Source organism: Ptychodera flava, chromosome 13, assembly GCF_041260155.1.
Source record: "Ptychodera flava strain L36383 chromosome 13, AS_Pfla_20210202, whole genome shotgun sequence".
Taxonomy (NCBI): domain Eukaryota; kingdom Metazoa; phylum Hemichordata; class Enteropneusta; family Ptychoderidae; genus Ptychodera; species Ptychodera flava.
The window spans coordinates 41,860,383-41,875,489 of record NC_091940.1 but is presented as its reverse complement, the minus strand read 5'-3'; the positions used below and the strand labels follow the sequence as shown (position 1 = coordinate 41,875,489).

At 37.9% G+C, this 15,107-nt stretch overlaps 1 protein-coding gene across 1 annotated transcript; it reads right to left on the bottom strand.

Annotated features, from left to right (window-relative positions):
* Window positions 1-821: 821 nt before the first annotated feature.
* On the bottom strand, window positions 822-11,429 carry LOC139148477 (uncharacterized). The gene is made up of 5 exons (XM_070719942.1): window positions 11,298-11,429; window positions 4,411-4,530; window positions 2,769-2,880; window positions 2,378-2,498; window positions 822-1,618 (listed from the first exon to the last, which is right to left on the bottom strand). The coding sequence occupies exons 1-5, from the start codon at window positions 11,406-11,408 to the stop codon at window positions 1,192-1,194; spliced, it is 891 nt and encodes a 296-aa protein (XP_070576043.1). The 5' UTR covers window positions 11,409-11,429; the 3' UTR covers window positions 822-1,191.
* Window positions 11,430-15,107: the final 3,678 nt, after the last annotated feature.

Here is a 15,107-nt window from a genome sequence, read left to right as displayed (position 1 = left end):
TGAATTTTTGGAGCTCATAATTCAAAAAACACCGAATGTGACCAGCATTTGAGGAATGTTTGAATGATTATCTAGAACTGAGTGCAATCTCGTGGATATTGTGCTAAGAATTAGAGAAAAATTTCATAATTATGATTTTTCATAAATTTCAAAAAAATTCCCTTGACGACAGAGTAATTTCTTTGATAAATTGGTATAAATGTTGGTGTACGGTATACGTTCTAACCTTTTCTAAATGCCCTGATGTATTTTGTTCAACCTAGCACAAATGCCCATTCCTAATACCCAAATAGATTTTATACACCGTTCACAAAGCCTTTACAGAATGCTAAGATAGACTCTTCACAATGTGGGAACAAATACTGGATAGTGAAGCATTTCATTGATATTCAACGATTTCTTGACTTTTAGGACCACCAGACCATAGTTTGTTTTGATTTTATCATTGCCTGATTTGGTGTCAGTGATCGCTACTGCAAAAATTTGTAAATAGCTTGGTTTCTGAGAATCAGAGGCTGACTCAAGGGACAATAGCTGTAAATTTTGAATTTTGAAAGGGAAAAATGATGCACATGTTCAATTAATTTTGTGAAGTGATCAAATGTGGCTGTTGCAACAATGTTACTTACACAGTTTGTTCGTACTTGGGAACAAAAACAATGTCAATTTGCATGTTGACCCTTTTCATAATGCAGCAAAAAAGGCTTAGAGGAAGCTACTTTTAACACCAGTGTGTTTGTTCAGTTTAAACATTTGCAAGTAGAAGCTTCCACTGTCTGTAGAGAAGAATGCTAATATTTCGAAGTAAACGTCACAGTAAATTCATTTTCTATACCATTTATTTTCCACAAATGCCTTTCATCTTCCATGTAACAATTTGCCTCTTATGTAACACTTGCCTTTACAGTTAGTCAAACTTATATGTGGCTCAGGACAGATTCTAAACAGTTCAAGCAATAAATGCTACCCAAAAAGGTTATGTTACAAAAATGCTCACTTTGAAAAGTGTGATTTGTTCTTTGGCTCAGTGTCAACATTTGATCTCACAAAAAACCTTTCTTGCCATATATGGAATAAGAGACTCTCATAGTGCCATATATGGAATAAGACATTCATCATGCCACTTGGGATATCATTCTTTAATTGTTGCTGCTGTTTTGGAAAAGACAAATGCAGTCAGGGTGCACTGGTTCAGTAAGTGATTTCTTTTCCAGCTGGTGCATACAATCCCATTTTTTGACTGATTCCAGATTTGGTGTATCCAACAGCTTCTAACATCCTCTCAGACCTTTCCCTGCCTGGAACATTTTCCACATGAGCCCATGGATGGATTCCACAGTTCATAATCTTCTTGGTTGCATCAGCAATTACTGCTTTAGCACACCCAAGTCCACGATATTTCTCTAAAGTGTGAACAAACCCAATCCCACCAAAAAAGTTGTGTACTGCCCAGGATACAAGTTCTCCATTTTTTGTGTATAAACCACTAGTTGAATTGTTCCTAATTGTGTGTTTAAATTCAGGAAGTAACCAATCACGTCCATATTTCCAGTGTTTCAAGACAGTTTCCGCATCTTTCTCATGCAAAGACCGCAGAGATAGGCCCTCTTGTACTGAGCTGAAAGGGAAAAAATTTATGAATGAGCAATTGTCACAGCACAGCATGGACATCATCTTGATGTCATAATTGTACTGGAATTTGTTTGCTTGAAAATGGTATTTTTTGTTACAAATTATCTTGGGGGAAAATGTTCTATATTTTTCTTAACAAGGGCTATACACAAGTATTATTCAAATCACCAACTACGCACACTGAAACAAACTTTCTCAATGGCAACATGCAGTTAGATGTAAAAACTATATAAAATCCTCATTTTGAATGAAAACTGTAAAGATAGATAAAATATTAGCACTTTTAAAGATTGCCTGAATTTGATCATTTTCAGCAAAAATTATAGAAATTTCACATTTTCAGGTGCTTTCTTTGGTGTTACACATTTTGCATCAGTTTACATAGTGAGCATGTTACATTAATAGATAATGATAATGTGTGCCTTTGCAGGAAATTGCACTCTGAATTCATTAATTTTTCTGTCAGATTCAAACTTGAAAAGTATAGTATCTTAGAGTAATCCATCAGGAAAGTAATCAATCAAAACCACCCAACTACATCCTTGTTTCTGAAAAGGTGGTCTATGAGGGAATTTATGTTATTGCAGTTTTGACCATGACACCAGCACTCAGCTTGCATGCGCACAGACACACAGACACAGACACAAAAACAAAGAGAAATGCTCAGCAGTAACACACTCAAATTTCATCAAAGTGGTGAATGCATCACCTGAAGTAAAATCTATTTCAGGAATTAATATCTCACCAGAGTAATTTTGAGCTATCAGTGTGGATGTACAGATCAACTTCACTAAATACATCAAACTTCAGAGAGGCTGACTTGGGTACAATCTCTTCCAGAACAGACTGAACGCCATTATCTACTCCTGTAAATTAACAGAATATATTAGCATGAAAATTTGTATCGAATAACGTATGAACAAGGGGTATACTTTATTTGTGTATACTTGATCTAGGTACACTCACACAAAACAGTTTTGCATTTACTAATGCACAGACCAAGAATTTTCCTTCAACATTTTCACAAGTAGACAGAAGTTCAGAGCCTCATAGAATCAAAGTTTACAGTCCAGCAGCTGAATAGTTGTAGCAATGAACTCGCAGATATGTAATCATGGATTTATGACCATACTAACCTACAAATAACATTGTCTTGCTCCAATTGAAAACTTTGGTATTTTTCAAGACATCTTTGAGAACTGATAGAGAAGTGGAGTGAATAAAGACATCAAAGTCACCAACAGGAGTCTTCCAAGATGAAAAGAAGAGATATCAAAATCAAAATCTTAGTTTAATTTAGCAGCCAAGAAGACAGTCAATATTCACACAGTCTCTATAGTCACTTTGCTTGTTCTGCCCTGTTCACTCTCCTTGGCAAATTTCAATCATGTTCTTAATGTGACAATGCTGTACAGTAATGCACCGGTTGACGTAAGGGTAAAGTGCAGTGTAACTTCAATTCTTTGCTAAGGTTCTCTGCTTTGTTAACAAGCAAACCTTTTCGCATAAAGTGAAAGTTTGGAAGTTAATTTCGAGGACAAGAACAGCCAATCAAATGAGTTACTGATTGCCAAAATCCAGTAGAATATAAAAACACTGGCAAGTGACATAATGGCTGATAGAACATTCAAAAATATGACTTTTTAAGACACACAGCAAATTTTACCAAATTTTTCATGCAAAGCAGATATCAGTTACTGAAATATACAACACTAAAACAATGAGAAAGCTTAGCCAATACATCAAATAAATGGTCAGATTTCAACCAAAAAACCCTCAAAACTCCATTTGGAAAGAACATGGTCTGATTTTGTTCTATCTGCACCTCGATTGCAATAATACCTGGCAAATCATTTTCACAAGCTTGATAACATTTCAATTAACTTCAGCATTTCTAATGTGGTGAAAATGAACATAACCTTAAAAATCACTTGACCCAACTTGGCATCTCAAACAGAAGTGTTGTGCCATTATGAGACACAATGTTTGGATTCACTGACTCATCTGGGCTGCTTTCAAAGGCTAGATGGCAGGGAATGCATAATACTATCAGTAGTATATGAACTATTTCACAACCTTGATGCTGCTTGATATTGAAAAAATTACGGAATATCTCTTATAGAAGATAAAAAACACATCTGTCGTTTTTCTAATAAATTTTTACAACAGTCTGACAAAACTAAAATCAAAACAACATGTCACCTTGTGGCCATATTTGATCATAATGCTACAAAAATTGACATGCATATCTACATATCATAGAACATTGCCCTTGTTAATGAGATCAGTTCTTGCATGTCTGCAGTGTAATGGCTATACTAGATTTATCAAAAATTAAATTGACTTACATATGTACCTCATACTACATGGTCCTTGAATAGTGTTTGAGCCAGGCATAGCTGGGTAATGGCTGCAGATGTACAAACTGAGCCCAGTACTTACAAACTGTACAAACTGAGCCCAGTACTTACAAACTGTACAAACTAGAGCCCAGTACTTACAAACTGTACAAACTGAGCCCAGTACTTACAACTGAACCATAACACTCCTCTGCCAATAATTTGTCAGAACAGCTGGTTACACTGCCCTCAACATGCATTCTCAGTTTAACTGTCAAACTTTCTTAGACCATCAGGCTATTAGTTTTCAATGATATGGTTTGTCCAGACAGAATTTGAATTATGAGTTCTAATCAGAAAAAAATAACACTAGAATACAGAGTCCAACTGTGGACTCTTTGGAAACTACTCAATGAAGAGTAATTACACTTGTACTTACATGTGGTCCATTGAAGTGACCATTCATACAGACAACAACACCTGGGTTGGGCCACTGATTGACATACACCTTGGTTTTCCATTCTTCTGATATTATATTAGACCATATCACATCAATAACCTAGAAAACAATAGACTTTACTATTGATGATAAAAAGGTAAAAGATATCATATGTACTTCCAATTGAATAATACATGAAAATACCACAAATATTAACGAGAAATTCCTTAAATATTCACTTTTTATCAAACTTACTTTTTGCACTTAGAAAATACAACATTCTGGCAATTATGGTTTATGAGGTTTTTTGACCATCTGTTTTGTCTTATTGAACTTTAACATAGTGGGCGCTGGGAAGAAATTTCAGTTTTTAAAGTGGGAATGTACCAGCAGCATTGTATAAACTAAACTTTGAAAAAAATCTTGTTCCAGTTGCAAAGAAAGAAATACTGTGGCTAAATGTAGCACATATCTGACAATAATATTTTAATACTTTTATGCATGGACTGCAAAGGTCAAGTATCTAAGGTAAAGATGGGCAACAGTTTTATGTTTGGGAGCACAATACAATGTAATATTGGTAGTGGCTGAAATCATGACAGCTGACAGGGGCATTAAAACAAACCAACCTGGAAACAACCAAGTAGTTGCTCTCAGAATATCTCAGACAGTATGAACAAGAACACACACATTGGTCAACCATGACAATAGCAGCATACATTTGTTGTCTGAGGGCGGCCGGCCTGAGAGTTGCCCCAAAATAGTCTGTTTAACGAGACAAAGGTCCAGGGAAATGGACAGTTTTGAGGCAAGTATCTCTGGTCTGAGGGAGCTAGAACAAATGTATGCTAATAGTACCCAAATAATGGCCAGTCAATGCATTTTTTACCATAAATCATCCAACTTTCTCATCGAAAAATTGAGAAGTTCCACAGCGTTCAGGGGTAAAACCATGTCATACCTTCTCTTTTTTTCGTGCGGACTATAGAGGGGCCGTGGTACAGTTTATAGCGTATCCCGTGGATTGGGTAGTCTGCTAGATTGATTGATTTTCTGCTTGATCTATCGATCCCGTGCTCGATCTGCCTGCCACTGCAACTGGGAGTATTTAGGTTCACTCCTGCCACTGCACACTGCAACTGGGAGTATTTAGGTTCACTCCTGCCACTGCACACTGCAACTGGGAGTATTTAGGTTCACTCCTGCCACTGCACACTGCAACTGGGAGTATTTAGGTTCACTCCTGCCACTGCACACTGCAACTGGGAGTATTTATTCACTCCTGCCACTGCAACTGGGAGTATTTATTCACTCCTGCCACTGCAACTGGGAGTATTTATTCACTCCTGCCACTGCACACTGCAACTGGGAGTATTTAAGTTGCAGTGGCACGCAGACTGAGCAAGGGATCGATAGATCAAGCAGAAAATCGATCAATCTAGTAGACTACCCAACCCACAGGCACTTGTGCTAACGTCGGGACCTTGTCAAGTATGCTGCCCCAGAAGTACCAAGCGGACTGTACCATTATTTTTTAGGGGTGCCTGACGGATGTAAAGGGCTGGATATGTGTGCTAATGGGGGACTAGCAGTAGTGCACTTGTGGCAGTAGTTGTTTAATGGTATATCTCTTTTTGGAGGATTGAAAAAAGGTCATAGGACAGTTTGTTACTTTCAAATTTATATTGCAAGAATACCATTATCGCTGAAGGTCATGAGACCAGTGATCACCTATTGAAAAAGTTAATTGCCATATTTATTTCTGAAGGGGTGAAAAGCATCTTCACTCCATGTAAGTTTTATTGTCCTGTGATGTCGTTTGCCATTTGGCACCCCACTTCACACATTCTTACAATAATCTAAGTCAAGCCCTTTTTGTCGGGAATAATTCCTATTCGTTTTGACACCTTTCTTCACACAGTCTATTAAGTTCTAAATTCTTCACAGAGTGTATTACAGCAGCGCACAGTCTACCGTCCCTTTTGTGGAGGGACCGTGAGCAGCATTTGTAGTTGAACTTAGATGATTCATGGAGCTAGTACCAAAGTAAGTAGTTCAACTTGTTGAACTTAGTGAAGAGCGTTGATAAGACAGAACATATGACTTTAATATTGAACTTGTACATAGTTGAACTTCGGCAAACGTGTTGTCGAATGGCTATATTCAGCCCTTAATACTAAAAAATAGTGGTACAGTCTGCTAGGTACTTCTGTGGCAGTACACTGGACAAGGTCCGCAACGTCGGACACCTTCAGCACAAAAGTGCCTATATGGAGTTCAGTTCAATGGGTTGTCGGCTAAAACATCGGCGCTCGTGGGTTGGGTACTTGGCAGTCTGCTTGATGGATCGTACCCCGGGCTCGAACAATCGATCTCTTTGTCGGTGCTCTGCACTCTAATGCAGCTAATATTTTGTACGTTTAAGAGGGCTTGCGAGCGGAGCACCAGTTCAGTTCAGTTCAGTTCAGTTCAGTTCAGTACAAATAAAGGGGAAGGTATCCTAGTGGATTATAGAACTCCTCTAGATCGTAGTAGCTGCTTCATAGCGGTCGTATTCGTGCTCAAAAGTGTTCACATCTTTTGAGATGTGATACTGGCTGGTAGACTATTCCACTTATTGACAATTCTGGATGTAAAGAAATATTTCCGTATGTCGCGTCTCACTGATGGTTTAAGCAACTTTAGATTGTGTCCACGTGTTTTGCAGAATGATGTTTTTTGAAAGGAGAGATCACACAAGTCGTGGTGGTGTAGAATCTTGAAAGTTTCAATCATATCTCCGCGTTGTCTTCTGTGTTCAAGAGTTGTTAGTCCGAGGCATTTCAGTCTATCTGCATAGTTTACGTTACGAAGTTCTGGTATTAATTTCGTTGCTCTTCGTTGGACTTTTTCTATAAGTGCTATATCTTTTTGTAACCATGGGGACCAAGTTTGAACTGCGTACTCAAGTCTTGGCCGAACCAACTGTTTATATAAGCGAAGAATGATGTCTTTGGATTTGTGCGTGAAAGTCCTTTATTTGATTAAACCTAGCATTCTGTTCGCTGACTTGGTTGCCTGTACACATTGTCTTGTTGGTTTCAGATTTGACTGTATAGTAATGCCTAGGTCCTTCTCTTCATCCATATTTTGTAGACTTGTGTTGTCCATGTTATACGTGTTGTTTGGGTTTTTCTGACCAATGTGCATAGTCTTACATTTTGTTGCGTCGAAGGCCATTTGCCATTCTGTTGACCATTGTTCCAACTTGTTTAAGTCATCTTGCAAAATTTTACTATCATGTTCGTTGCATAGTGGACGGTAAATTTTTGTATCGTCGGCAAATTTCTTCAGTCTCGAAAGTATTCCATGGTCGATATCATTTATAAAGATCAAAAATAGTATGGGGCCAAGTACTGACCCTTGTGGCACACCACTAATAACGTCTTTCCAACCAGATGCTATACCGTTTATTATAACTCGCTGCTTTCTGCCTTTCAACCATTCCTGGACCCAGCGTAGGACTTCACCACTAATGCCAAGACTGATCATTTTCTCTCGCAGTCTCAAATGGGGTACTTTGTCGAAAGCTTTAGCAAAGTCTACGTATATTATGTCAACTGGTACATCATTATCCATGTAACTTGTCAGATCATCAATGAATTCTAACAGGTTGGTCAGGCATGATTTCTGTTGTCGAAATCCATGTTGAGTGTTATGGATTAAGTTGTTTGCTTCTAGATGCTGTACTATGCTGTCCCGTATGATAGATTCAAGAAGCTTGCCACAAACTGAAGTGAGACTGATGGGCCTGTAGTTGCCTGGCTCCGATTTGCTGCCCTTTTTGAATATAGGTGTGACATTTGCAATTTTCCAGTCCTCTGGTACTTCTCCTGTTTTCAGAGATTCTTTAACCCTTTCACCCCCAGTTCCCTGTATACAGGTCCAACTTTACCATAGAAACAATGGATTTGGGACAAACCATGGTGGTGAAAGGGTTAAAGACCAATGTCAGTGGTTTTACAAGTTGGTTTTTAACTACACAGAGAATTTTTGGTGAAAGTCCATCTGGGCCGGATGCTTTACCTGGTGATAGCTGTAGTAATTTCTTCAGTACTGTGTCTTCAGTTATATTTATCACATGCAGTTCTTCTGCTTCTGTACCGCTAAACATTTTTTTCAAGCGTGGCATGTCCGAGGTTTTTTCAGCAGTGAATACAGAAGTAAAGAATTCGTTTAATACTTCACACATTTCTTCACTGGAGTTACACACTTTTGTTTTTTGCTTTGCTCGGGCATAGGCAAAGAAAGCTTTTGGGTTATCCTTTAGATGGTTTACAAGGTTCCTTTCGTTCGCAGATTTGGCACTTCTGATGTCTTTTGTTGTCTTTTTTAGTTGTGAGTGATACTCTATATAGTCACTTGGATTTCTTGTTGTAGAGTAAATTCGCCAGAGTTTTCTCTTTTTTTCTCACTGAATGTAGAACGTCCCTTGTCATCCAGTGTGGCCTGGTAAGACTACTACGCTTTTTCATTGGAACACATGCATCAGTGATGTTTTTTAGATTAATTTTAATGGTCATCCACATGTCACTGGCGGATTTGCCTTTTAGTTCATTGTCCCAGTCCAGATCAGTCATCATTTTTTGTAATTTTAATATATTGGCATTTTTCATGTCCAGTACCATACCTGTAGCTTGCTGTTGCCTGGTTTGGGCGATAATGTCAAAATCAAACATGATGTGGTCACTGTTTCCTAGTTGTCCAATCGGTTGAGCGTTTTCAACTAAGCCTGGTTCGCTTGTAAAAATTAAGTCCAAGATGTTTGCTCCACGAGTAGGAAAGGTTATATGCTGCGTGAGGAAGTGGCTATACACTATGTTCATGAATATTTCACTGCTGCTATCAGTGCTAAGCATGTCCCAGTCTATATTTGGAAAATTGAAGTCTCCGACTATCACAACATGTCTCCCTGCAGCTCGTTTAATCAACTTGTAAAGCCTCTCGTTATTATTATCGCTGCTGTTTGGTGATCTGTATACTACTCCAACTAAAAGTGAGGATGCAGTTGAGACTGATATCTCACACCAAACTGAGTTTGTAAAACCAAGGGTTTGCAGACTGGTTTCTTCAGCAATGGTATAAATGTCTTTAATGTATAATAAAACTCCACCACCTCTACCGTTGTAGGTGTAAGATCTGTCTTGCCGGATCGGTTTGTGATAACCTTGTATGCACATTTCATCGATCGTAACCTCAGCGTGTGTCCAGGATTCAGTGATTGCTACAATGTCATATGGTTTATCCTCGAGAATAGTAGTGAGTTCGTCTCTTTTATTTACAAGACTTTGGGCATAAATTTGTATACAAACACGTAAGGGTATTCTTGGTATGTGTCTTGGGTGGCTTCAGTTGGGTCTGCAAAGGACAGGAATCTTCTTTTTCATTACATGCATCAGTATTTATAAAGTTTTCTTCATCGGTAGCTATGTTATTTACATTATATACAACTTTGGGCGAGGGGTGTAGGTCCTATCACTCGTTTTTTGTTTCCTGATCGTACATTGTCCTTTGTACGATTTTTCCTCGATGAATTTTCAGATTTTTTTCACCTTGTTCTGTACGTCGTCATTGTTCCTTCTTTAAAGCTAGGTCTTGTTCCTGCTGTTTCTTAGTCAGGTCAGGAGTGATGTAAATATTCTTAAGATCGTCTCTTGATGCTTCTCGTAGTTTCCTGGAGTTCTTTAGAATCTTTGCTCTGTCAGTTGTACTCTTTAATTGTACTTTGATCGGCCTGGCGTAACCTTCGCCTCGTCTAAGTCCCAGTCGCTCTGTGGTGTACTCTGTATGTCTGGCAGCTCGATTTCGTCTAGAATTTCGGCTACAACTCGCATGTCGTCTTTGTCACTTGACTCTTTACATTTCTTTATTATGATGTTGCTCTTTCTTCTTTCTACCTCTCTTTCTTCTCTAACACGATTTGAAATATCGTCCTTTATTTCAGTGATTTCCAGGTACATCACAGGCGCATAAAGCGTCGCTACGCGAAGCCGGCCTGTATACCGGAGGAAGAACAGGCCGGCTTCGCGTAGCGACGGTTTAATATGCGCCTGTGGGGTACATGCTCGATTGTTGGGTTCGAGCTGTCCAGAAGAGCTGGCCTAGCTCACAGGTTATCGTAACGTTGCTTGGATAGTTGTTCGAGACTTAATTGGACTTCGCATTGAATTGTGGGTAAGGTAGTTCGAATTCAGTATGGCGGATACAGGGCAAGTGTGCGGAATCCCCAGGAAGTGAATATTGCCAAATTTCGGCACATGTAACGTTTCTAGGCCGGCCATACTGGAGCAATAAACATTTGAAGGTATTTGTGATAGTCGAGGATCATTTATTTGACGCCAGATTGTTTCTTTTGTTTCTTTCTGGCTGCTTGTCTGAAATCGGTGTCTGACCTTTCTATTTTTTCCAAGTAAACGGCGACCTTCGGCCGCCCGCCTCGAACGACTATCCACATTCCCTCTATCCACTCCAAGCAACGTTACGATAACCTGTGGCCTAGCTGTGATATCGCAGCGGTACTTGTGGCGTGTATCGAACGCGCTCGGGTCATTGAGGTCATCGCCACAGTGGCGATGACCTCAATGACCCGAGCGCGTTCGATACACGCCACAAGTACCGCTGCGATATCACAGCCATGGTTGGAATAAATAATTGAAAGCTGACGTGGTTTCCTGCGGTATTGTCTGACTTTATGCTAAACTTGACAGAGGGAAATTGGTCGTTTTTGTCAACTGTGCACCGCTCCAATCTGCAAAGACGGCCCTGTGGCACAGACAAGAAACATCTTACATTCTCAGACTCCATGCACTAAGGTAGGGCCTATGATGGCCTCTCAGACAGAGGTTTACCTTCAGAGAATGTGGAGATTGTGACTTCAGTGTGTCTATCAATCTCTCGAAATCGTCCCGCGGGACGAATTTCAAGACATCATCGGCTGCTTCCGTCTTCATCACAGACATCGAGCAATCTCCGAAGTTGAAGTGTGGGGGCGCTGTAACAATCTCATGCATGCATACCAACATGCCAGTCTTCAAGCATTTTACCGAGGTTAGGCAATGATACCTTCAATCACGCCAGCAGTGAATTTAATGACACTCTCCATTTCATGAGTGACAATTCACAAAACCTACACTTCATACAAAACAATTTCCAAGACAGAGTGAATAATATTAGATTGGAGTTGTTTGAAGATGAAGTACATCCAAATTACAAAGGCACTGCTTTCCTAGTGGCAAACATGAAGAGAAGCATCTACAAAGTTATTCTGACACAGATGGGTAACAATCAGCCAAATCCAAGGATTGGAGAAGAGCACATTCCAAAGAAATACACTAATCGAGGGAGAGAGTATAACACTAATGGCTCCTGGAATTACAAATACAATGCAAACAACAATCACAACAGCAACAGCAATAACGATAAAGGAAAGCACCTCGTGAGGGAGTTTTTGACGAACATATTGAATTTTATCAACAATTGAATACATCATTGACATCCGTCCTTTAGATATGTGAGGACCTTGAATCAGGTATCTTTATGTCACAATACTTAACTTCACTGTCACTACTTTTGAACTCTTGACATGGTGTGTTCCTCAATAGCGAGAAGTACACTGAAATTTACTACATGGAATATTTATGGAAATTTAGAACAGAAGTTAGAGATAGCAGTTTTTTAAGTAGTTTAGAAAGGTTTGATTTTTTAAGTCTGGTAGAGACAAAAACAAGAGTTGACTCAAATATTAATATTTCAAAATATAGTTATTTTCATTCGGCTAGAACCAAACAACATAGAAAAGCACGCTCACCCTCTGGAGGAGTTGCATTTTATTTTAGAGATATTTTTACTGCTGGTATTACGCAGATGGAAAGTAGTTCTGAAGATTTTATTTGGGTTCGTTTAGATAGTAACTTTTTTAACTTAGATGATGATATCTTTATTTGTACCCTATATTTTAGTCCACAAGGGTCAAGTATTTTTAGCTGGAAAGAGTCAAACCAGTTTCAGCTGTTGGAAAAAGATATTGCAAAATTTTCAAAAAGGGGGCAATTATTCTCACTGGAGATTTCAATGCACGTACTAAGAATATACAGGAGGTTGCAATTTATGAACAAGACGACTATCATTTATCAAATGCAGACATTGCTTTCAAAAAACGAAATTCACAGGATATTTCAATGAAAAATTATTATGGTGACCAACTTTTAGATCTGTGCATGGCCACCGATATGGTAATTCTTAATGGGAGATGTATTGGAGACAGTATTGGAAAATTCACCTGTCACCAAAGGCATGGCAGCAGTACTGTGGACTATAGTATCGTCAGTACTAACTTATTTAGCAAAATTCTATTTTTAAGGTTCACCCACTGAACATTTCTATATCAGATCATTGCCAAAGTGAATTTCAGTTACAAACTAACGCCTACTTAAATAATGTAGATACTAATATAAAAATTAATCAAGATAGACGTAGCAATGATTTTACTTTTGTATGGGACAGCAACTCTAGGTATTACTTTTATGAAGCATTACATAATCCACACATTGCATCACTCATTAATAATTTTAACAAAACAAATTTTGATGCCACAATACAGTCAGTTAATACAGCTTGTGCAATGTTATCAAACATATTCCTACAAACAGCAGGAGCTAGTCTCCATAAACGCATTATAAGGAAAAAAAAGGAACAAAAGGGCAAGAAGTTAAGCACCTCTAGGAAACCAAAGTGGTATACCAATGATCTTGGTAATTTAAAAAATGATGTTTACAAATTATCAACTAAGTTGAGCAGAGACCCATATAATACTGAATTACGGAGCTCGTGCTACAATTTAAAGAAACAATATAAACGTCTAGTTAAAACAAAGAGAAGAGAATTTAAAAGTCAGATTTTAAACAAATTAGACAGCTTGGGGAAATCAAACCCAAATAAGTACTGGGAGCTGATTAATGAGTTGAAATCAGATTCACAAAATAATAGCAGTGAACACACACCAATTGAAAAAGAAAGGTGGTACAGTCATTTTAAGGCACTTAATACAAAGGTAGATTTGCCATTAATAGATGAGAATGTTATGATAGATCAACAGAGGCTGGGAACACAGATATCAGCTTTGGACAAACCCATTTCTGAATTAGAAATTCAAAAAGCCATCAGTACTTTAAAGAACAGGAAAGCCCCAGGTATGGATAAAATAACAAATGAAATGATAAAAGCAAGTAGACATGTATTAATTAAACAAATCAAAACTCTTTTCAACATAATCTTAGCTAGCGGTCACTTTCCTGATGCATGGAACACAGGCATTATTGTACCGATATATAAAAAGGAGACAAAAATGACCCGAGAAATTACAGAGGGATAACATTGCTAAGTACAATTAGTAAACTTTTTACTTCAGTTCTAAAACAAAGACTAATTACTCATATTAAAAATGAAAACCTTATAATTAGGGAACAAATTGGCTTTATGCCAGAGTTTAGTACATGTGATCATATATTTGTTTTAAAACAATTACTTACAAAGTATCTGAGTAAGGGGAAATATATTTTTGGCTGTTTCATAGACTTTCAGAAAGCCTTTGATTCAATTTGGCATGTGGGCTTCCACACAAACTAATAAAGTATGGTATCACAGGGAAATTTTATAACATCATTAAGTCAATTTATTTAAATTCGAAGGGTTGCATTAGGGTGAAAGAGGGACTCACTGAACAGTTTCCCATTGAGAGAGGAATAAGGCAAGGTGACGGCTTAAGCCCACTGCTTTTAAACCTATACATTAATGACATAAAAGATTCGCTTAATTGTGTCAGCAATGACCCACCAACTTTATTACGGAGTACTTTATCATGTCTACTTTATGCAGATGACTTACTTCTACTATCTGAGACACCTACGGGGCTACAGAATGCTATAAATTCAATAGGGCATTATTGTGAAAAATGGCATTTAGGCATAAACATTCTCAAATCAAAATCATGGTTTTCAACAAATCGGGGAAAATTTTCAACAAATTTAAATTTACTATACATGGTAATGAGTTGGAAAATGTGTCAACATACACTTACCTTGGCATAAAGTTAAATATTACAGGAAAACTAAACAGAGCACAAATTGATTTGAAAAACAGAGCTATGAAGGCATGTTTTAAATTGAGACAGTTACTCTTTGCAGAGTTAAATATTCCAATTAAGGTCCATTTACAAATGTTTGATGCCATGATAAAACCTATTCTGCTATACTGTACAGAAGTATGGACTGCAGACATATGCACAAATGCAAAAACCATACTCACAAACTTAACAAACACAATTGAAAAGTTGCACATTAAATTTTGCAAGCACATACTTAAAGTGAATAACAAAGCATCCAACATAGCATGTCTAATGGAACTGGGTAGATATCCTCTAATTGTTTCAAGCATAACACAAATGGTCAAATATTGGTTAAAAATAAGTAAGAAATCTGATACAACACTGACTCGTGAGGCTTATGATCTGGGTTGTCAACTGGACAATGCACATACAGATAATTGGGTGTCAGGAATTAAACAATCGTTGCTGCTCGTAAATATTGGAGATGCCATGAATGTAAAGATAGAAAATGACAAACACTTTAAAACTAATTTCAATGTAAAAGTTAAACAGCTAT